Source organism: Macaca nemestrina, chromosome 15 (genome assembly GCF_043159975.1).
Source record: "Macaca nemestrina isolate mMacNem1 chromosome 15, mMacNem.hap1, whole genome shotgun sequence".
NCBI lineage: Eukaryota > Metazoa > Chordata > Mammalia > Primates > Cercopithecidae > Macaca > Macaca nemestrina.
Genome location: NC_092139.1, coordinates 49,970,808 through 49,995,148, shown reverse-complemented (window position 1 = coordinate 49,995,148; position 24,341 = coordinate 49,970,808). Strand labels below are relative to the sequence as shown.

Here is a 24,341-nt window from a genome sequence, read left to right as displayed (position 1 = left end):
AATGTGAACCACAGTAGACATGACTCACCAGCACTGCTAAGAAGGACGACCATAGTACCAAGTGCTGGTGAAGACCTGGAGCAACCACATCTCTCAGTCTCTTCTGATAGGAGTGTCAGTTACTAAAACTGTTTTGGAAACCATTTGTTAGCTTCAAATACAGCTGAACACACACACACACTATATAACCCAGCATTTCCAACACTTAAGAGTATGACCATCAGAAATATGTACATATGTTTCTCAGAAGATTTCTAGGAAAGTGATCATAGCAGCACAATTTCTAGCAGCCAAAAACTGGAAGCTAACAAGCCCAACAGCAAGATAATGAACAAATATATTATGGAATGTTCACATAGTGGAATACTGTACCACAATAAAAATGAGCAAACTATTGCTACACAGAACAGCATGGTTGAATCTCACAAACATGATGCTGAACAAAAGGAGGTAGACACAAAAGAGTTCATACTGTATGACATCTTTAACATAAAGTTCAAAAGTAGGAAAAATTCAAGAAATGCTATTGTCATAGTGTCAGACCTGCATTAACTTTTGTAGGGGTGAGAGGAAGTGCCTGGAAGGGAGCAAGTGCAGTTCTTGGGGTGCTGGCAGTGTTCTGTTTCTTGATCCGAGTGCTGGTTACACAGTGTGTTCAGATTTTGAAAACACATCCAGTTCTTCCCTTGTGATATGTGCACTTTTCTGTATGTATATTATACTTTAATACTATGTTTTAAAAGTATTATATATACAGATGCTAGTCTTTAATTTTTGACTCCCACTGTGGAAATATAAATTTAAATCAACTTAGTGATTTGCATAGGCATAAAATTGGAATTTTGTGACATATTGTGCCCTACATTGTGGGAGAAATGCTCATTTTTTTCTTGGTAATGCTTCATTGGCTTCAATTTGTCTGGTCCCGACAAATGGAGAAAGGAAGGAAATAGTGAATTCCGCAACTGCAGCAATTATTGCTCCTTAGCATTTATTCAGCCAAGGCAACACTGGCTAGTCGGATTCTCGCCAGATTATATAATCCTATCTTGCCTGGGAATCTGTAGTAAAACTTATTGCTTATAATTTTTGTATGTTCAAGAAGGAAAGCATAAGAGAAATACTATGAAATGCTAAGATCAGGCTAAAACGAAATCTGAACCTTCACTTTTAGGAAGCAAGGTGAAAAGATGCAGAGAGAAGTCCTCTTTTCACATGGGCAGTCTTCATTCGCAGTGGTAACTGAAAAGACAGTACTGAATATTTAGAGAACCTTAGCAATGGTCTGAAAACAATTTTACAGAATGTTCAGGTAGTGTGTAGGTTGAATTTTCAAATTCTTATTTCAACACAAAACTAATTGAATTCTAGTTAAAAAGGGGGACTGAAAGAAGAACAAACGTGTTTTAAAAAACAAAAAGTATAAAACACCACCTGGCACAGAGTCTGATATGTCATCTGAAACAGAATGTTGAGAATCAGTTTCATTCTTCTGTGGAGTTCCCATTGTCCTGTCTTCTCATATGACCACTGGGGAATCTGAGCCAAGGTTGCTTTATCTGTTGAAGGTCACACAGTTGGTGATAAAGCAAGGCAGAACCCACTATCTTTAAACTTTCAGCCTCTTTATTTTCACCCCATGGAAGAGATTTCAAATAATAGATTAATAATAGCCCAACAATTAATAGGTGTGGTGTTAATGCATGTCTTTTAAAATGTCTATTTCAGCTTGCTGCCCTTGAATTTCCTCCAAAGAAACTATTTGGAAATAAGGATGAACGTGTGATTGCTGAGAGACGAAGTCACTTAGAGGTAACAGAATTAAGCTGTTTTTCCTCTGTGTATGTAGAAAATGTGCCATCTGACCATTAAGCATTGTTTCTGTTAAGTACTATTACATTTCTTCACAAGTGTGAAGGTGCTGCCTCATTAACACAGGAGATGGCAGCAGTAGATTATGAAGATATGATATCAGCTTGTTTAAAATACAAGTCCTTATCTTCCTCTGGTCTAGCGGAACATTTTTCTTATTTTTAAGAAGATGCATTTATTCTAAGGGTTAGGAAGCAGGATGTGAGTGAGAACTAAATATTCACCATAGACAGATGGTATGTGATACAGGATGAGAGTACAAAGCTTGCTGCAAAAACTTGGAATTAATTAACTGAAGATTTATAGTATTACATCATTGTTGCTTTTTCAAGAGAGTTGGAAGCAAAAAGACACATACCTATTTTAGTCATGGGTAGGTTTCATTCGACTTATTTTAACTTAATCTTCCAAGCCAACTACATGTAGAACTCTGGTTTAACACAACTGTTGTTTTTCGGACTGCCTCACTGCCAGTGCACATTGTTGACTGCTTTATCTAGTTTGTATTTCTTTTTCGGGATATAGTTGCTTATTTGGTTGGAGATGCTAATGAGGCTGAGTCTTTTCACCAAGGCAGGGACCAGTTGTTTTCTTTAAGAATGGTGAAAGTATGATCATGGCTGGTCCTTGCTTGTTGGTCACTGTCTTGCCATTGTGAACCATTGAGGCAGACAAGGGACAGAAGTACAGACAGCTAATGACGACCTAGTGTCAGCAAGCTTTCAGGGAGACCCAGAATTCCCCTTGCTACTTCATTTGTTTTTGTTTTTGTTTTTGTTTTTGTTTTGTTTGAGACGGAGTCTCGCTCTGTTGCCCAGACTAGAGTTCAATGGCATGATCTCGGCTCACTGCAACCTTCACCTCCCAGGTTCAAGCAATTCTCCTGCCTCAGCCTCCTGAGTAGCTGGGATTACAGGTGTGCACCACCACGCCCAGCTAATTTTTGTATTTTTAGTAGAGGTGGGGTTTCACCACGTTGGCCAGGCTGGTCTCAAACTTTTGACCTCAAGCCATCCTCCCGCCTCAGCCTGTCAACGTGCTGGGATCACAGGCATGAGCCACCGCGCCCGGCCCTTTGCTGCTACTTTAAGAGTAATAATAGTAAGACCTATTGGAAATAAAGTCAAAAAAGGAAAGTCCTGAGAGAGCGCTTTCTGGATTGTGAAGTGCTACATAGAAAGTAGGTATTCTCATTCCTGGTGACAGCCAGTTAAAATTGGCTGCCCATGGCATGCACTTAATGCCACTGAACAAGGATTAGGGAAATTTCTAGAGGCTGGAGGTTCCCATGAGAGCAGAAGAAGAGAAGTGGGAGCAAAGGAGAAATTGAAGACTGGGAGGTTGTTGTCCATGAGGAGCATTTTAGAGTTTTGAGATCTTGAATATAGAAGCACTCTGATAAAAGAGGAGTTTCAGGATGCAGCCATGTGTAGCAGCATTTGAGTTAGACTATAGAGTTATGCATCTGAAGAAGTAATTCAACCTAGAATGGCATGATCCTGATACCCAACTGAAGAATTTGTCTTCAAGGAAAAGGTGATTGCAGTGAGTCTGCTTGATCAAGTTTTCTCAAAGGTTTGATTGTATCTTACAAAAAAATTAAAAAATAACAGTAGAACTGGGGATTATTTTCTTTACCTAACTCCTCCCTGCCTTCATTAACTAGATCTGCCTTTATTGGAAACATGGAAAATGATGGTTTATAAACTTGTTTTTATATGTCAACAGAAAATAGATTGTTGTCCTCCCTGGCTACTCAGGGCTGTGGTTAAACTCACATGGTGCACAGCTGTGCCATGACCGATTGGGCATTTTGTGTGCCGTGCATTTGTGAGCACAGCACTGGGTACCTTTGGTTTTCCATTCCAACTTTCTGAGTTAGAGCAAAGTTCAGGGCACTCTTTCATTGTTAATGCTTTCAGGTGGAACCTATGTTTGTCCTTTTGACATCTGATACTTCATCACTTAACCCTTCTAAACCATCAGCTGTTGATGAGCAGAATTTTATGTTAATGTCTCTGCCTAGGCAAGGAACCCTTCCTTCCCTTGGCTGTGACTGTTATTTATCTGTGGCATTATCTTTTAGAGAACAGCTTCCACACGTTATGGAAATAAGCACTTACTTTTGAAATTTAATGCATTTCACCTAATGTTGACTGTTAAATCTTAGAATATTATCTTCTTTTCAAGGAGCAAGTATAAGTAACCTTCACTTTAATAGAAAGTTAATCTGAGATTCTTGAGTTAATTCCCTGCGACTATTTTCATATGAAAATCAACTTAGTTATTTTCCCTGAACTTCCCATTTAATTCAACAAACATTTATTTAATTCCTTACTACATACTAGAGACAGTGGTAGGTGTTACATATAATACAAAGACAAATGAGATATTTCCTTTCCTCTAAGTGCATGTGTTTAAATTCCTATATGAAACTTTACCTAGTGTGATGTCTGCTTAAAAGAAATTATCTGACCGATTATTAATATCCAGAAATGCAACTTTCTGAACCTCACCGTGATATAGCTGTATAAAGTAGTATTTTAAGTAGGCATTCGATTGTGTTTTAATCTTCCTTCTATTAAGATATTTCTAAGATTTGGACCTCGTGTTTGAGTTTATTAGCAAAAGTATAAAGTGTTTTCATGTTAAAAACCTAAACACCATTTTGGCACTCTCAAGTTATAAAAGTTAAGTCTGTTAAAATATTTATTTTTAGAAATGATGGATAGGAACAGAAATTTCTCGCTGTTGTCAGATGTTTTGGAGATTAATTTTTTTACCTTGGAGCAAGGAGTATTGGTTGCGTGTCTGGTGGTGGGTGGTGATAGTGTAGGGACTGGAAATTGTAACATTTAACATACTGCACCGCATAAAGGCAGGAGTAAGAATGTGATGATGGTAAGATAGTAGGTAGAGGAGTATAAATTGAGTCATAAGTGCTAATCTCATTGCCAACCTTCTATCTTCTCCACTGATACCTAGCCAATTTTGGTTTGTAGCTGGAGCCAGTTTTTTCAGAATCTGGCTAATGATTGCTTTACATCTCATGCTTAAATGCTCCCAGCACTTTTGTTCAAAAAGAACTATACAATCTTAGAAGATTTCTAACATGGGTAGATCGCCCTATGCCGCCATCCTGGCTCAGCTCAACCAGTTCAGTGTAATTGTGCATGTTGTGGGCAGTCAGAGGCTTGTGCTAACAACACTCCTCATAAGTGACATGCTTCCCAGGCTCCAGACATTCCTTCCGGTAGCCCTGACAGCTGCCTGGGAGACATGTGTTGGCAGATACAGCAGTGGAGGTAACAGGAAAAGAATGTACCTAGTCTCTGATACGTTAGTTTGAGCAAAAGGTGCTTCTTAATGTATTTTCAGTGAGATAGCGTAACTTAGGTTGAGCCATTAGAAACTGCCATTGTGTTGTAGACCAGAAATGGTGGAGTGTCAGCAATTTCATATGCTTCACATAGTGCCTGCTTTCCCACATTTGCCTGCTGTTTATTAAGGCCAAGCATGAGTGGAAAGTGCTTATGATATCCTGTCATATATTCCTCACAACCAGCTTGTGAGGTGAGTTCTACCATTATCTTCATCTTACAGGGGAAGGCCTATGTCTCGGGGAGGAGAAAGAGGGTCACTAAAGGTAGTAAGTGGCAAAGCCACAGTTCATACTCAGTTGTCTTTTAGAACAAACCCCTTCTTTTAATCAACATACTCTAAGTTTAGAATGGAGTTGGTTCTTCCTATAAAGAAATGCCTTTGCTGTTGGAAAAAGTCACCTTCCAGTGTTATCACTACAGTGTTAACTAAGATCCACTGTCTAATTATTTATTCTTAAATGCCATTCCAGTTATTCAGCAATTATTGAGCACCTACTGTGTGCCAAGCAGTGTTCTAGAACTGAAGAAACTAGTTAATAACACAGACCCCTTTCGTCATCTCTTAAGTAACCATGGCAGTAAGGATGGCTTTTATTTATAATCCTGTTTTCTTTGTTCAAGGAAAGATGTTTATTGTGATTGCTGATTTCAAATATTCACTTTGTGAGTAATAAAAGGTTCTGAATCTCAGTTGCTTACAGCTTTGTTTATTTATGAGATGTCACATTGTTCTTGTGAGGATTTAAGAGTATGTCAAATTCACCAAAGTATAAAAAAGGACATTTTACGTGAATTACTGAAGAATATAAGCTTAGAATATCTTTAAAGACATTTTTGTGGGTTTAAATATTGTGCATATTATATAAAATAAATATATAATAAATATACACATATCCATAGTATATAAATATGTATATCCAAATGGATATCAAATTGAGTTCTAATAAATGTGGTATGTAGTATTTCTTAACCATGGGCCTGAAACATCTCAAGCTGAACCATATGTTTCTAGAATATTCTGTTTCTCAAACTGCCAGTGATGAAGGACCAGTTATTTAATTCCATCACTTATCAGTACTTGTGCACAATGAATGACAATTAATTATAAGAAAATAATAAATAAAAAGGACATACAAAATGGAAGTACAATTCTTTTCTTTAATATATATAGATTCAACGGACATAAAATTAGTTAAATTGAAGTAAAAGTGTCTGAAACATGGGTCACACTTTGAGTAGCACTGCTTTGGAACATTCATGAAACCTCACCTCTGCTTCTCTAAGACTCCTGTCACTTTTTACATGTATCAAAAGGTATGTTTATGTCTCACATCTTCCCTGCTGTGCTCTTCAGTACTTGAAGTCGGCAGAATTGATGTCTAATTCAATTCTTAATCTCCCATTATACTTCACACATGCTTCACTTTCACTGAATTATCAGAAAATCTTTCCAAATTAGGCCCAAGTTAATGAGTTTTCTGTTTTATTTTTGTTCATTGATGAAAGGTGCATTTTGGGTTTCTAATTTCAGAGAACATTATCTACTTGGAAATAGTTCTGCTAATCATTTTAATAATCTGTCATTTCAAGGAGTAACTATAATTAATGAAAAAAATGAAATCCTCTAAAACCACAAAACTTACCAGAATAATACAGTCACTTTTGGAAGTAAGAAGGTGAGACATCCTAGGAAATTTTCTTCAAAACTGCCTAGAAAACTGGAGCAGCCAGCAACTGAAATCTACCTCTTCTGTCCCCATTTTCATCTCTTTAGCTTGAGCATTAAGATAGATCAAAAGAAATATGATAGCTAGGAGTGTGGACCTTGGAGCAGATCATCTTAGTTTTGAGTACTGATTCTGCTCCTTTGGAATTATTTAATGTCACTGTTTCAGTTTCCTTCCCTGAACAATGAGGATTATAATAACACTGTCCTAGAGCTGTACTGAGAATTAAATGTGATTGCATGTATAACACAGAATCTGGTACAAAGAAAAACACTGAAAAATGTTAGTTGGTCCCGTGATGATAGTGATGATTGTGGTGGTGGTGATGGTGATAATGATGACAAGGAAAATGATGGAGCCTTATGGTACATTTCAGAGCTGTTTTAAGAGCCAAGGGAAGGCAAAAGAGCACCACTCCCCAGCTCTACATGAAATGTAACAATAGTAGTATCTCAGTTTATTACATTTACTTGCAAAATCAATAGAGACACTAAAATCGTGTCACTGTTCTTATTCATGATGATTCCTGGAAGATACCGGAACTCTGGCTGTAATACCAGCCTGTCTTTCAACCTGTAAGATTGTAATCTGAAAAATAGAAGTGACTTTCTGAAAGATTTAATCATGGTGGAGCTGTTGTCCAAAATGATAAAGATTAGAGGCATCGGATCATTATGAAAGGAGCACAGTTCCTCCAGATTGACACAGTGGTTATTTACAGCTACTTAGTTCTCTTGGCATGTCTACCAGGTCATTGACTGTAAGACTGCCCACTGTGAAGTCCCCAGCTGACTTGGTGTATGCCTTGGACTTCTGCTTGTGAAAGAAATAGATAAGTGTCAATCAGTTTCAGCCAAAAAATCCCAGGAATACATCTATTTTTATTTTTATTTTTTATTTATTTTTTTTTTTGAAGGAGAAAAATTCAAAAATGTATTCAAGAATTTCTTTTTTTTTTTTATTTATTATTATTATACTTTAAGTTGTAGGGTACATGTGCATAACATGCAGGTTTGTTACATATGTATACTTGTGCCATGTTGGTGTGCTGCACCCATCAACTCGTCATTTACATCAGGTATAACTCCCAATGCAATCCCTCCCCCCTCCCCCCTCCCCATGATAGGCCCCGGTGTGTGATGTTCCCCTTCCTGAGTCCGAGTGATCTCATTGTTCAGTTCCCACCTATGAGTGAGAACATGCGGTGTTTGGTTTTCTGTTCTTGTGATAGTTTGCTAAGAATGATGGTTTCCAGCTGCATCCATGTCCCTACAAAGGACACAAACTCATCCTTTTTGATGGCTGCATAGTATTCCATGGTATATATGTGCCACATTTTCTTAATCCAATCTGTCACTAATGGACATTTGGGTTGATTCCAAGTCTTTGCTATTGTGAATAGTGCTGCAATAAACATACGTGTGCATGTGTCTTTATAGCAGCATAATTTATAATCCTTTGGGTATATACCCAGTAATGGGATAGCTGGGTTGTATGGTACATCTAGTTCTAGATCCTTGAGGAATCGCCATACTGTTTTCCATAATGGTTGAACTAGTTTACAATCCCACCAACAGTGTAAAAGTGTTCCTATTTCTCCACATCCTCTCCAGCACCTGTTGTTTCCTGACTTTTTAATGATCGCCATTCTAACTGGTGTGAGATGGTATCTCATTGTGGTTTTGATTTGCATTTCTCTGATGGCCAGTGATGATGAGCATTTTTTCATGTGTCTGTTGGCTGTATGAATGTCTTCTTTTGAGAAATGTCTGTTCAGATCCTTTGCCCACTTTTTGATGGGGTTGTTTGTTTTTTTCTTGTAAATTTGTTTGAGTTCTTTGTAGGTTCTGGATATTAGCCCTTTGTCAGATGAGTAGATTGCAAAAATTTTCTCCCATTCTGTAGGTTGCCTGTTCACTCTGATGGTAGTTTCTTTTGCTGTGCAGAAGCTCTTTAGTTTAATTAGATCCCATTTGTCAATTTTGGCTTTTGCTGCCGTTGCTTTTGGTGTTTTAGACATGAAGTCCTTGCCCATGCCTATGTCCTGAATGGTACTACCTAGGTTTTCCTCTAGGATTTTTATGGTATTAGGTCTAACATTTAAGTCTCTAATCCATCTTGAATTAATTTTCGTATAAGGAGTAAGGAAAGGATCCAGTTTCAGCTTTCTACTTATGGCTAGCCAATTTTCCCAGCACCATTTATTAAATAGGGAATCCTTTCCCCATTTCTTGTTTCTCTCAGGTTTGTCAAAGATCAGATGGCTGTAGATGTGTGGTATTATTTCTGAGGACTCTGTTCTGTTCCATTGGTCTATATCTCTGTTTTGGTACCAGTACCATGCTGTTTTGGTTACTGTAGCCTTGTAGTATAGTTTGAAGTCAGGTAGCGTGATGCCTCCAGCTTTGTTCTTTTGACTTAGGATCGTCTTGGAGATGCGGGCTCTTTTTTGGTTCCATATGAACTTTAAAGCAGTTTTTTCCAATTCTGTGAAGAAACTCATTGGTAGCTTGATGGGGATGGCATTGAATCTATAAATTACCTTGGGCAGTATGGCCATTTTCACGATATTGATTCTTCCAATCCATGAGCATGGTATGTTCTTCCATTTGTTTGTGTCCTCTTTTATTTCACTGAGCAGTGGTTTGTAGTTCTCCTTGAAGAGGTCCTTTACATCCCTTGGAAGTTGGATTCCTAGGTATTTTATTCTCTTTGAAGCAATTGTGAATGGAAGTTCATTCCTGATTTGGCTCTCTGTTTGTCTGTTACTGATGTATAAGAATGCTTGTGATTTTTGCACATTAAGTTTGTATCCTGAGACTTTGCTGAAGTTGCTTATCAGCTTAAGGAGATTTTGGGCTGAGACAATGGGGTTTTCTAAATATACAATCATGTCATCTGCAAACAGGGACAGTTGGAATACATCTATTTTTAAAGCAATGTTAGATTTATTGATTTACCACAACAAGGAAAAACCATGTGAACCACAGGAAACCTGCAAGCTTTTCAGTAAGAAGGTATTAAAAGGAAGTTATTAAGAATTTGGATTTGTAATAGATAATTTGGGGAAGAATGCAGGAAAACAGGCTTTGTTCTGGATTGGATGCTGGGGGCAATTCTCTGATTGAGTGTATTAATAATTCTTATCTAGAAAGCAAGAACAGAGTGAGGTTTAAAGCATGATTGAGGCCGGGCGCGGTGGCTCACGCCTGTAATCCCAGCACTTTGGGAGGCCGAGGTGGGCGGATCACAAGGTCAGGAGATCGAGGCCATCCTGGCTAACACGGTGAAACCCTGTCTCTACTAAAAATACAAAAAAATTAGCTGGGTGTGGTGGCGGGCGCCTGTAGTCCCAGCTGCTCGGGAGGCTGAGGCAGGAGAATGGCATGAACCCGGGAGGCGGAACTTGCAGTGAGCCAAGATCGCACCACTGCACTCCAGCCTGGGCGACAGAGCAAGACTCTGTCTCAAAAAAAAAAAAAAACATGATTGATAAGCCAAGATATGGAATCAACCCAAGTATCCATTAGTGGGTGAATGGATAAAGAAAATATGGTATATATACACAATGGAATGTTATTCAGCCTTAAAAAGAATTCGCAGCAATATGAATGGAACTGGAAGTCATTATGTTAAGTTGTTAAGTGCAATAAGCCAGGAACAGAAAGACAGATACTGCATGTTCTCAATCATATGTGGGAGCAAAAAAAGTGGATCTCATGGGGATAGAGAGTAGAATGGTGGTTACCAGAGGCTGAGAAGGGGATGAAGGTGGGTGAAGAGAAGTTGATTAATGGGTACAAAAATACATTTAGAAGGAATAAGTTCTAGTATTTGATAATACAGTGTGGCTATTATAGTTAATTATAACTTATTGTGTATTTCAAAATAGCTAGAAGATATGAATTGTAATGTTCTTAACACAAAGTAAAGAAAAATGAGGTGATGGATATTCCAGTTACCCTGAAATTACACATTTTATACAGATATCAACATCACATATAGCCCAAAAATATGTGCAACTATAGCATATCAATAAAAAGTATGAATGATAAAAAGCACTGTATTAGCCCAGAAAAGGAAATATTTGATTATATTTGATCACAGTGTTCATGTTTTTGTATTTGATCTGACACTATTATGGAGTGGTCTTTTTTTTTATTTTTATTTTTTGGGCTTGATCCTTCATGGTCACAGAGTAGCCTTGTCTGGCGCTGATATTCTTTGAAATTGTTTGTGGTCCACGGGAGAACACTACAGCTTAGCTGTGAGAATGCCAGGCCAGTTCTAACTGCTTTTCTTTTATTTTTCTCTCAGTAATGGGATGCCCAGAGTTTATAGGCATTGTCCTGTCTAATGGGAGACGTAAAGTAAATGAAGAACTGTTTCCAAAATAAAGTCTCGGTAGTTCAAATGACTTATCTGCCAAATACAGGTATTAGTAATGGCTGTCAGTATTGATACATCACCACCACCACCACTCCACGGCCAGGAGTCACCTTTCTGGCTTATGGTGCCTGCAACACACAGCCTAGTTTTTCCTGACTAAAAACACTTTCTCCTTCTACTTTAGTTTTATTTTACTCTCAAACCTTGAATTATCAATAATAGAATTATTTGGTTTACACATTTTATAGATTAAGCCTTTTCGGTTTCAAAGTAAATATCAAGAAGTAAAAATCCTAGGATTTCTGAGTTCCCTCAGTCATTTACCTATTGGAAAGATATTAGGCAGTTCTACTTTTAATGTTCTTTTCATCTATTCTCTGCTGATCTTACAGCACATATAATAATAGAACCATTATCAAACATAGAGATTAAATAAATACCTCATAGGAAGAACCGTTTTCTTCCTCATTTAAGTTTTTATTTTTTCTTCTGGTTATCTAGTTATTTACATTAGCAGGAGCTGTTTTCTGTTATTAGTCCATGACCACTATCATCAGTAGCAAAGCATTTTTGAAAGGTATTATGTTTAGTGGCTGTTGGAGTATTCAAGGAAATTGAAGTAGAGTGTGGGGGCTTTTCCATGTTGGTGGCTCTTGGAGTCAGAGAAGCTGAAGATGCTGCAATCCTGAGGCTAGTTGCCTGTCAAATCATTTTATACAACAGAAATCCTATGTATATGTGTTAGTGCTTTATGAATGCAACAATGAGCGAGAGTCTCCAATTGGAGGGTAAGTAGGAAAAATCTCACTTTGGTTTTCATGAGCAGTCATTGATGTAAGAGGAAAGCAAAATTAAGACAACTCTTTTCAAAAATAATAACAACTTCTAAACTCAGATGGAAGTCTAGGGGAGAAAAGGGAGGACTCACTACACTGTCATCAAACAGTTGTACTCTGCCATTTGTCTCCTTCTTACTCCCCAAATGACATTCAGTTTTGAGATGATGGCTAACCACTCAGGGAGTCAAAACACACTATAAGCAGAAAGTTGTTCTCCTTCTTTGGGCTTCCAATTTAAGCTCTAAGCTGGAAATCAGGATCTTCATTTCTTTATTGATCGTGTTTTAAGTCGGCCAAAACATCTCAGGGCTTGGAATACTTCCCTCAGCTCAGATGTATTCTCCTCAGAGAGGCCTGCCCTGCCCACTGAGTAGAAGCAGTCCTGGCCCTAATGCCATCCACCAGATTCCCCCTGTTATTTCTTGGTCACAACATTTAACAGTTGTTGGAAAGTATTTTGCTGGTTGATTGGTTGGTTTTGTTACAAAGTGTTTTATGTTTTATGAGAAGCTAGGTTTGTGAAGACAGGGATTCCAAATGCTTCGTTCACCTAGAACAATATATGCCCCTTAATAGGTCCTCAGTAAATATTTGTTCAGTGTCCAGTTAAAGCTGTGTTGAACAGCAAATAGCAGATATTTGTTCTGACAAAAAAAAAATACAAAAAAAATTCAAAATGAGAGCACATTTGTAAACATGGGTTTGAGAGATTGCTGTACCAAATTGCAAACTGCCACTGGGCAAGTTATTTAACCCCTCTGAGCATCATTATTCTCAGTGCAAAACAAGGATAAGAAACACTAATTTTCAGGTTTGTTGAGGGGATCAAATGAGAATGGCATGTAAAAAGTACCTAATAGAAAACATAGTTTGTAATAGGTCCTCAGTTGATACACGATAAAGTTAAATACACTATAGAACCATTAGATCTGGTTGTGAATTATTGCTCTGCTACTTCATGACTGAGTAATCTTGAACAAGTTACTTCTCTGTGAGTCAGTTTTATTACTCATAAAATGGAATTAATATTACCCATCTTATACAGTTGTGATGGTTAATGAAATAATTCATATAAAATATTTGGATAGGTTCCTGATACATAGCAAACACTAGAAATTATTATTGTTTTTTTAAGCTATTGCTACTTTGCAGTTGTCTTGTAGTGACTTACAGTATAATTTTACAAGTAAACATTTAAAATCCTAGCTTATGCAATAAGACAAGAAAAAATATATACTGATGGAAAGTAATACATAAAACTGTGTTATTCACAGATGACATGATTGTTTATATAGATAATTTGAAAGAACTAACAAAGAAAAAAAGTCCTGGAATTGATACATGATTATAGCAAGGTTGTAGAATACAAGGTTAATATATAAACGTCAATAGCTATTCTATATACCAGCAACAAACAAACAGAATTGGAAATTAATAACACAATACCATTTACTTTAGCATCCCCCAAAACTAAATACTTGTGTATAAATCTAACAAAATATGTGCAAGTTCTATATGAATAAAACTGCAAAATTCTGATGAAAGAAATCAAAGACAAACTAATGAAGAGGTATTCCATGTTCATGGATAGGAAGACTCAACACTGTTAAGATGTCAGTTCTTTGCAAGTTGGTCTATAGATTCAACTCACTCCCAATCAAATTCAAAAGACTGACACTACCAAACTCCAATACTTAATATAAAGCTGCAGTAATCAAGACAGTGTTATACTGGTGAAAGAATAGAAAAATAGATAATGGAATAGGACAGAGAGTCCAGAAATAGGTATAATTAATTATCTTTTGCAAAGGAGTAAAGGCAATAAAATGAAGCAAAGATAGTCTTTTCAACAAATAGTCTTTTCAATAAATGGAACAATTGGATATCCACATGCAAAAAAGCCAATCTAGACACAGGCCTTATGCCATTCACAAAAACTAAACTGGATTATAGGCCTAGAAGTAAAACACAAAACTATAAAATTCCTAGGAGATGACATAGGAGAAAACCTAGATGACTTTGGGTGTGGAAATAACATTTTAGATACAATACCAATGATGTGATTCATAAAATAAATAAGATAGACTTCACTAAAGCTTAAAACTTCTGTTCTGCAGAAGACACTGTCAGGAGGATGAGAAGGGAATATACAGACTGAGAAAAAATATTTGCAAAAGGCATGTCTGATAAAGGGGTGTAATGCCAAGTATACAAAGAACTCTTAAAACTCAACAATAAGAACATAAACAACCTCATTAAAAATAGGCAAAAGAGGCCGAGCATGGTGGCTTACCCCTGTAATCCCAACACTTTGAGAGGCCGAGACGGGCAGATCACATGAGGTCAGGAGTTTGAGACCAGTCTGGCCAACATGGTGAAACCCCATCTCTACTAAAAATACAAAAATTAGCTGGGTATGGTGGTGCATGCCTGTAATCCCAGCTACTCAGGAGGCTGAGGCAGGAGAATCACTTGAACCCAGGAGGTCGCAGTGAGCCAAGATAGCACCATTGCACTCCAGCCTGGATGACAGAGCAAGACTCTGTCTCAAAAAAAAGAAAAAAGAAAAAAATGGGCAACAGACTTGAATAGACATCTCACCAAAGAAGATATACATATGTCAAATAAGCATATGAAAAGAGTCTCAATAACATATGTCATTAGAAAATTGGAAATGAAAACAAGATACCACCATACACCTACTAGAATGGCCAAAAGCTGGAACATAAACAGTACCAAATGCTGGTGAGGATGTGCAGTAAGAACTGTCATTCATTGCTGGTGAGAATGAAAAATAGTATAGCCACTTTGCAAGGTTTTGGCGATTTCTTACAAAATTAAACATACTCTTACCGTATGATCCAGCCCTCTCACTCCTTGGCATTGACCCAAAGAAGTTGAAAACATGCCCTCTCGAAAATCTGAACATAAATGTTTATAGTAGTGTTAATCATAATTGCCAAAGTGTAGATGTAACTTAGATATCCTTTAGTAGGTAAATGGATAAATAAACCGTGGTACATCCAAACAATAGAATGTTATGTAGCACTAAAAAGAAACAAGCTTTCAAGCCATGAAGAGATTTTGGCAGAACATTGAATGCATATTACTAAGTAGAAGAAGACAATTTGAAAAGATTATATGGTGTATGATTCTAACTACATGGCATTTTGGAAAAGGCACAACTAATAAGACAATAAAACGATCAGTGGTTGCCAGGGATTTGAGGGAGGGGAGAGATGAATAGGCAGAGAATAAAGGATTTTTAAGGCAGTAAAACTACTCTGTATGATATATGATGGTAAATGCATGTCATTATACAGTTTTCAAACCCCATAGAAAGTATAACAAGAGTGAACCCTAATGTAAGTTGCGGACTTTGGGTGATAATGATACCTCAGTGTAGATTCATCAGTCCTAACAAATATGCCACTCTGTTGTGAGATTTTGATAGTGGGGGAGGCTGCGCATATTTGGGGGTCAAGTGTTCTATGGGAAATTTGTATACTACATTCAATGTTTCTAACAACCTCTAAAACTAAGAAGTAAAATCTATTTTTTAAAGGTACATGTTTAAAAATAAGTCATCATGTGGTAATTACATATTTATAATCATCCTTTCCTCCTTTTCTCTCTTAATTGCTCTTTCACTTCTATCCTTCCTCCGACCTCTTATTTTGTCCTTATTGCTTTGCTTAAAAAAATAAAAAAGAAAGAAAAAGAAGAAGAGGGAAGAGAAGAACAGTGGCTGGGTGGATGGACAGATGGGTAGATTTGACACTATTAATCATTTTTTCTTGAGAGTATAATGTTAAACTGTTATTAAGAGGAATGTTTCTTCCAAACAATTATATTTTTCATATGTATTTTCCACTGCTTGGCGTATAATAATTTATGTTTTATTAGAAGTGGCTCACTCATTACTCTAAAATATGAGATTCACTGTTGTATCTTTTATCAAGCACCATATTTACTCACTTGTTCTTCCCAAACTCAAGTTCAATGTCTGTCTATGTGAATCAATCATTGCCTTCCCAAGTCTGCAAATTAGACCTAGTGGGATTCCCTTTCCACGTTAAAACATTTGAACACAGAAACCAAGAAGGAAATATGTTGTAATCACATGTAGTCATTAAGTAGGCGAGAGGCTTCATGGAACACTGATGTAATTGGACAAACAGCTGTAAAGATCCTTTTCCCCTATAATTTTCATGTACTATTGCAAACACTTTTTCACACTGGTGTTTGGTTGAGGGTCTTTATGTTCTTCTATCTTGTAGTATCACTTACGATATTCTAAGTGACCTATTATTAGATTTAACTGTTAGTATAAATTGTAAAAGCTTTTTCTTCAAGGTTCACTTAAGATATCTAATAAAGGCTGTTCCTGCCTCCACCTCTTAACTTTCTACAGTACTGAAACTAAATTCTTCTTAGTTCTATCAGACAGAAAACTTGACATAATCTTCTATTAAGTTAGTGTGCAGAGCCAGAAGTACTTGAGGACATTAATTTAATATCAAAATGTGGTTAGAATTTTTTGTGGAAATGAGAATGTCTTCAATTTAAGGACATAGCCAAAGTTCTTTTTGGTACAGGGTGACCTTCTGTGGCAATTCTTTGCAACCCTTTCCGGTTCAAAAGAGCAAATTGCCTTTACCTAAGAGTGTTGGCTGTGTTAATATCAGGTGTTAAATGAGTTCTTAGAATCAAAGAATCCAGCTCTGTTATATTAACCAATTTCTACCATGCAAAGGGTAAGACAACCATCTCAAACTTTCTAAGCCTCATTGGATTAAAGCGAATCTCAGATACTGTGATGTAGAAACTAATACCTTATATTTTCTCTTTTTTCACTTTATGACAATATATAGAACACCAGAATGAATAATGTAATGAACCCCAATGTACCCTCTTCATCACCCCACTTCAACATATAATCAGCATGGGATCAGTCTTACTTATATGCACACACACACACTCACGCACATACACATGCACACACACAGGATTATTTTAAAGCAAGTATCAGGCATCATATTATTTCACCTATAAATATTTTAAGCTATATCTCTTAAGAAAGCAAGACTTTAATTTTTAAATGTAACCACAATACTATCGTCAAACACATATACACAGACACACACACTCCAAATTAATCTCTCAGTATAAACAAATATTCAGTGTTGAAGCCATACCAATTTTCTCATGTCTTACAATATATATGTTTCAATCATGACCAACATATTTACACATAGCATTGGTTGATACATCTTTCTGGTTTCTCACGATCTATAGGTTTCTCTCTCTCTCTTTTTTTTTTTTTTTATTACTCACCATTTATTTGTTGACGACAGCGTTTCATTTACCTGTTGAATTCCTCACGTTCTGGGTTTCGCTGAGTGCAACCCCATGGCATCGTTCACCATGCTCCTCTAATCCTCCATCTTCTGAAAACCAGAGGCTTGATTAAGTTCAGGTTTGATTTTTTTTTGGCAAGAACAGTTTATCGGGGGGACTGTACTTCTAATTGCATTTTACAGGAAGCACTTGATGTCTGATGGTCTCTCTTTTAGGGTCTTTGCTGTCTTTATCAAAGCCATTCAGTGACTATGACAGTCACCATTCATGCTCAGGACTGCTTCCCATGCCTGCACTGAGCCTGATGTAGGGGATATCACCACTGATCCCACAGAAATACAAACTACCATCAGAGAATACTATAAACACCTCGACTAGAAAATCTAAAAGAAATGGATAAATTCCTGGACACATACACGCTCCCAAGCCTAAGCCAGGAAGAGGTTGAATCCCTGAATAAACCAATAACAAGTTCTGCATGCAGTCAGTCATACAGCTTTTATCTTCAAGGAGCTCACAATTCTAATGAGGCAGAGACACATCATTACAGGAGACTGTCGTAACTGCAGGGATAGTCATGGACTTCTTTTGTTAAGGTCAGAGGACATGAGTCCCAAAGCAGTGGTTCTCAAATCTATCTGGCCTAATTTTTGAAATTATCTTGAGCAGCTTTTTGAAAAATACAGATTCTCCAGCCTTGTTCCAGTATATTCTGATTCACCAGGACTAGGGTGGGACTCAGGAATCTGGATCTACCGTGGAAAGGTGAGATTGGTGGTTGAGGGTAGACAGGGAAGGAAAAGCCAGGTTCCACAGGCCATCTCCATGACTTTGGACCTGATCCAGAGGACCAGGAGCCAATGGAATGTTGTCAGCAGTGAAGTGGAGGAATGAGGCTTTATCACTGTGGAGAGAATGGTGGGAGCAGGGGAGCCTGGGGGCAGGAAGAGCAGTGACTAGGGTGTTCCCATCTTCCAGGGGGACATGATTATGTCCTAAACTAGGTGCACTGGCAGCTGGGATGAGAAAAACTGGTAGATTAGAGACATACACGTGAGATAGAATCAGTATGGCTTGTCCTTCAACTGAATGAGACCTGGGGGACAGTGATAAAATCGGTATGAACACCCAAAACCCTGGACATTAATCTTTTTTTTTTTTTTTTTTTTTTTTTGAAACGGAGTCTCGCTCTGTCACCCAGGCTGTAGTGCATTGGTGTGATCTCGGCTCACTGCAAGCTCCGCCTCTCGGGTTCACACCATTCTCCTGCCTCAGCCTCCCAAGTAGCTGGGACTACAGGCACCCACCACTATGCCTGGCTAATTTTTTGTATTTTTAGTAGAGATGGGGTTTCACTGTGTTAGCCAGGATGGTCTCGATCTCCTGACCTCGTGATCCGCCCGCCTCAGCCTCCCAAAGTGCCGGGATTACAGACGTGAGCCACCACGCTCAGCATGAACATATAATCTTAACTAGACAGTGAAATATAATGTTAAATATATTTGTGAATTTTACATTTCCACACATAACCCATGGTATTGAAGTAGTGCTTTTTTACCACTTCATAAATTGTGGCTTGGAAGCTCTGTTAGAGTTCTCCTGAGAAACAGAACCAATAAGCAATGAGGGAGAGAGAACTGATTCATGTGATCATGTGATTTTGGAGGCTGAGAAGTCTCAAGATCTGCATTTGGCAAGCTGGAGGCCCAGGAGAGCCGATGGTGTAGTTTCGATCTGAGTGTGAAGGCCCGAGAACCAGGAGAGATGACGGTGTAAGTTCCAGTCTGAAAGCCAGCAGGCTCAAGACCCAGGAAGAGCTGATGGTTCAGTCTGAGTCCAAAGGTAGGCAAAGACTGAAGTTCCAGCTTAAGGCAGTAAGACAGGATTAATTCCTTCTTACCCTCTGGAGTTTGTTCTATTCAGGCCTTCACCTGACTGGATGAGGCCCCCACTCACATTAGGAGAGCAGTCTGCTTTACCCATTCTACTGATTCAAACATTAATCTCATCCAAAAACACCCTCATAAACACATCCCAAATAATGTTGACCAAATATCTAGTGACACCATGGCCCAGCCAATCTAACACATAAAATTGACCATCACGGAAGGCATTTTTATTCATCCCAGATATGGCTGCAGGGGTAATTTTTCCATTTGTTGGGCTTTAGATATTCTAATACCAATCCCAGTTACAATCCCACCTCATGTGCAGCCCCGTTGTTAGATTGGTAACATCTGTCACCTCCCCAGCTCCCACGCTCATTTACAAGGTGTTTGAGGCTTGGCAAATACACAACAGGGATTCTCCAACTCTTTCCTATCTATGGAAATAGCATCAGAAGAAGGTAGCACAGAATGGCTCAAGATGGCAGACTTAGAGCTGTGTATGTGCTGTTTATTTGGAGTTCAGTGTAGAACATTTTTCATTTCCTGGGTTAATTTTAAAAGCAAAATGAAAAGAAGCCTGAACATCGCAGTGCTAAACAGCTGGAGGGCTGTTTCTCCTCTCCACCTAGATAAAGCAAGGCATCACTCTTTGTTTTCTTTTATTAAATGTCTCCTCGCCTCTGAAGCAGAAGTAGATATCACAAGTGGCATAGACAAAAGGAGCATCCTGCATAAACTCACTCCTCTGTTGCCTATACCTGAAGGTGGCTCGCCTGCCTTGTTTGAAGACAGATGTTAGCTTCCAGTTGCTATTGACCTCACTGTTTACTTTGCTTAATTAAATACCCTTTTAGTATTTTCTCATTTTGCTGCCCTTTACAGTTCACATAGATGCTGTGGCACAACAGGGGTGAGAAGGAAAGGTCTTTGAAACTGAAGCTCTTAATTAGCTCTTGGGCCCCTGGGAGATAGAAATACAGCTAAAAATGGGGGAAAGAATAGCCATACTCAAGATGCTGTGACTAGTGGTAGAAAAAGCATTGACTACCTACTAGTGATGCCTGAGTTATGAAAATGGTTTTGAAATTCGTGACCATTTTGAGTCATATATACCATAGTATCATTACTTGCCACCGGTGGTGTATTGATTATTCAGCTGTAGCTGCTTATTTCTGCCAGAACCTGCTGTTTCTCCTCTTCTTCAGTACACTCCTCGTCCTGTGTGTAAATGAATGGATGGCCCATGAGTAAGGTTCATAGTCCCTTCCTGCCACGACCAGGTGACCAGATTGTCATTTAGAGTCCCCTAATTGAATTGTTTTAAATACAGCCAATATCTGGCTAGTGTTTCTTGGGAGAAGAGACATACAGTGATATATTATTAATTATGAAATAAGACAAAACCTAGTATAATAAGATATATAAATATATAGATTTAAGTGTCAGTAGATTATATATAATTACAGGTATAATTTTAAATAGTCATATAGTTATATTAATATGGATTGTAGCTGTATAGATTATAGATGTGTATAGAGGTATCAATTATAGATATAATTCAATATTGTATGTAATATTTAGATATATCTAGATAGAATTGTTATGCAGTAGAATACAATATTAATTCACTGTTGTGAAAACATAAAATAAGTTCCTGGAAGGATTGCAGCATAGCCCAGAGCTGCACAGACCTCAGGCCAGCAGCCACTGTGGCCTGCTCCCCATGGAGACACCACACTCTGGCCCGGGGGAAACGCACTATGACCCTGGGCAAGTTAAGAGCTTATGGGCTGCCCTTTATCTTCTCTAGATGCTTTGGAATCTTTTTGATAATGGATTCGCTTATGTCCAGCGTATTAGTCATGTTTACCTGCGTTCTTACCTCCCAAGGCTGCAGTTAAACTCGCATTTTAATTTCCTAAAACTGCTCGTTTATCCTTTGAAAAATAATGAGTAAGCTTACTGTGAATCAGAAAGCCCTCATCAGAGAATTGGATGCTAAAGACAAAGTGGTAACAACCAAAGCAGCTGAGGCCAGGAGCAAAAGATGGCTCCCTGCATTGCCCTAGCTCAGGAGGGTGGCTAGCATGCACCACTGCGTAAAGGGCGCCCCTTTATGGCTAAAGCCGGAGTCCCCCTTACTTACCATCAGCCCGAGTTCCATCCCACAGGCTGACACACGCTGTGCTGTTGCCCTACCTGTGACATTGGCCATGGCCATGGTGGGCCTTTCTGGTGTGGGTGGCCACACCCCGCCAGGTCTCTCAGCTTTTCTCCCTCACCCTTCTCTAAAGCCAAGACAGCCCCCGCAGGCCCTGACCCAGGCAGTCCCAAAGGCTGGGAGCAGGCGAGGCCCTGGAGATCATTCTCAAACAAGAGAGGATGCAAGTCTGTGGATAAGTGGGCCTGCCTCCCGTCCTGCACAGGGACGATTCAGAAGCATGTGCTCTATGTGTCTCAAAAGGTCCCCAGTAGGACTGAGTCACCCACAGTGGTGACCTGCTCAACAACACCCGCTTTGTTGGCTTTTCTCCTTTTATCTCGCTCGCTTTCCTACCCCCATGCTTCTGCTTCCATCATCACCATCACCCTCCATACTGCCTCAGGCTCTGCTTTCAGAGGCTATGAAACCAAGCTGAGTGCTAGGAGGTAACTGCTCTCATGGGGTGGTTGGGCGTGTATCTCTTCTGTTTTTCTCTGTTTCTGTGTGCGTGTGTGTGTGTGTGTGTGTGTTTACACTTACTGCTGTTTTGTGTGTATATGCAATTTTTGTGACGTTTCTAAAATCAATGCTCACACAGTTTGATTAGGCTTTTCTGGAAAGCAGTATTCTGTCCCCTATTCATGCCCTCCATTTCCCCTTCCCCAGCAGCAACTCTTTCCTTTTGGTATTTTCTTCCATTTTTGTGTTTTCTTCCAAACTAAAATTGTATTCCTATGTTAACATCCCACTGTGCAAGATGGCTCCCCAACACGCACCGCCCCCCCCCCCCCGCCAGCCCCTCTCCTCAAATATTCTGGGACACTTGCCCTCCCTGCCTGGTCCTCCCATGCATTGAGTCAGAACTGTGGTGAGCTCAGCTTGTTTGCTTAGTTTACTATACTCATCTCTAATTCAACTTCAAATTATAGCTCAATTGTATGATTTTCTTCTCCAACATTCAGAGCACCAGATATTTCATAGCTTCCTTGCAGAAACCTCCCCTGGAACCCTCTTGCCTGTTCTAGTCAGACTGAGCCACACCACAGCTCCCTTCCACCCCACAGTTGTCCTTCTCCATCATCCTTGTCTCTCACTTGAATTGTTTTGCCTGCCTCTTATACCCATGTTTTCCCTTTCTTGATTTACTCCCTTACTTTAATGAAACATGTCTCTAGTAGCTTCCAGAGAAAGGATGTACGAGAGGTAAGTTTCTAGAAACATGTCTGAAAATGCCTTCATTTACCCACTCACTGGTTAGATATAAAATGTTAGTTGGAAACCACTTTAATTCAGAATTTCAAGGGGATTTCTCCATTGTCTTCTAACTCCAGTGCTGCTACTAAGCAGTTCAAAGCCATTTTGATTCTTGATCCTTTGTGTGTGACCTATCCCTTCCTCCTCCCCTTCCAAAAACCCACAGAGCTGCCTTTATAGGGCCTTCTTCCTGTTCTCAATGTTCTGAACCTTTAGAACTCTACTTTGGTAAACAGCTCATCAATTCAGCTGACCACTCCATGGGTTCTATCAATTTCTGCCGTATCCTTCATTTCTGGGAAATTGTCTTAATGATTTTGTTTTCTTAAGGGGTTGTTGTTGTTGTTTTTCCTGTTGTTTCTGGAATTCCATTTGTTCAGTGTTGAACCTCCTGGTCTGGTCCTTTGATTTTTCTGTCTCCTATATTTTCTATCTCTGTCATTGTCTTGCTTTGTCTTTCTGTCTCTATCTCTGTCAACCAAACAACTGATTCCCTTCTGCGTATTATTTGAGAAGTACTGCACCATGTGGTCCACCTGATTCTTTCTTCGCTTGTTTTAACATTGCATTTGCTACTTTTGCATCTTTTAGTGCTGTTATCAACCTGAAGGCCTAACTTCTTGCTTCCTGAAATAGTCAATTTTATTTATTTCCATTGATGTCAGTTTAGTTGATCTCCATTCAGTCCCTTTGTTGCAACAGCCTAAAAGATGTGTTTAAAATTCTTCTTGCACATCCATGTATTTTAAGAATCACTGTCTGTCTCATGCCCACTAAGTTCTCTGCTCATTGTTTATATCAACATTCAGGAGTCGTCCTTCCTCTTTCATGAAGCCTTGCTTTCTTGCATTAGGCTTTCTTGCAAATGCGTCAGTTCCCCTAACTCCATTTTTTTCAGATTTGTTTTCCAAATACTTTGTGCTTTTGTTCAGATAAAAGGTGCTCACCGTGGTCTTTGCGAGTGAACCTCATGCTGTCCTTTGTTGGCTGTGTAAACTGCATCTTTATTTTAGAATTCAGCTAGCTATTTTTTCCCCTGACAACCCTTTTTTCTTCTATATGTGTCAGTTATGTTTCATAATGTTTATGAATCACAGCATATGATGCAATCCTTTGAGACAATATTTAGGGGGGGAATGGATGAGAACATCAGTTTGTTCCAGTTCCACACAACTTTTTACCTTTATCATTTGCCCATGTAAAGCTACCATCCATTTTTAGATATACTTATTTTTGTTACCAGCAATCCCCTGCAATGCATTTACATTTACATATATACTTTTCATTCCAGGCAACCAAAAACATTTTTTTAAAAAAGGTAAGACTTTGTCTAATCTGCTTTCTAATTGAAATCACCTGCTTCATATTATTTATAAGTAAAATTAAACTCATGTTGGAATCAAGAAATCATTTGGTAATCAAAG

General features: G+C 38.6%; 1 protein-coding gene across 3 annotated transcripts in view; it reads left to right on the top strand.

The window, feature by feature from the left end:
• The window catches only part of LOC105486875 (kinesin family member 16B), a 310,777-nt gene that overhangs the window by 266,082 nt on the left and 20,354 nt on the right, over nucleotides 1-24,341 (top strand). For all 3 annotated transcript variants that reach the window (XM_011749957.3, XM_011749955.3, XM_011749956.3), the window contains one exon: nucleotides 1,729-1,812. In XM_011749957.3, coding sequence (XP_011748259.2) covers nucleotides 1,729-1,812 — 84 coding nt within the window. The remainder of the gene's footprint in view (nucleotides 1-1,728; nucleotides 1,813-24,341) is intronic.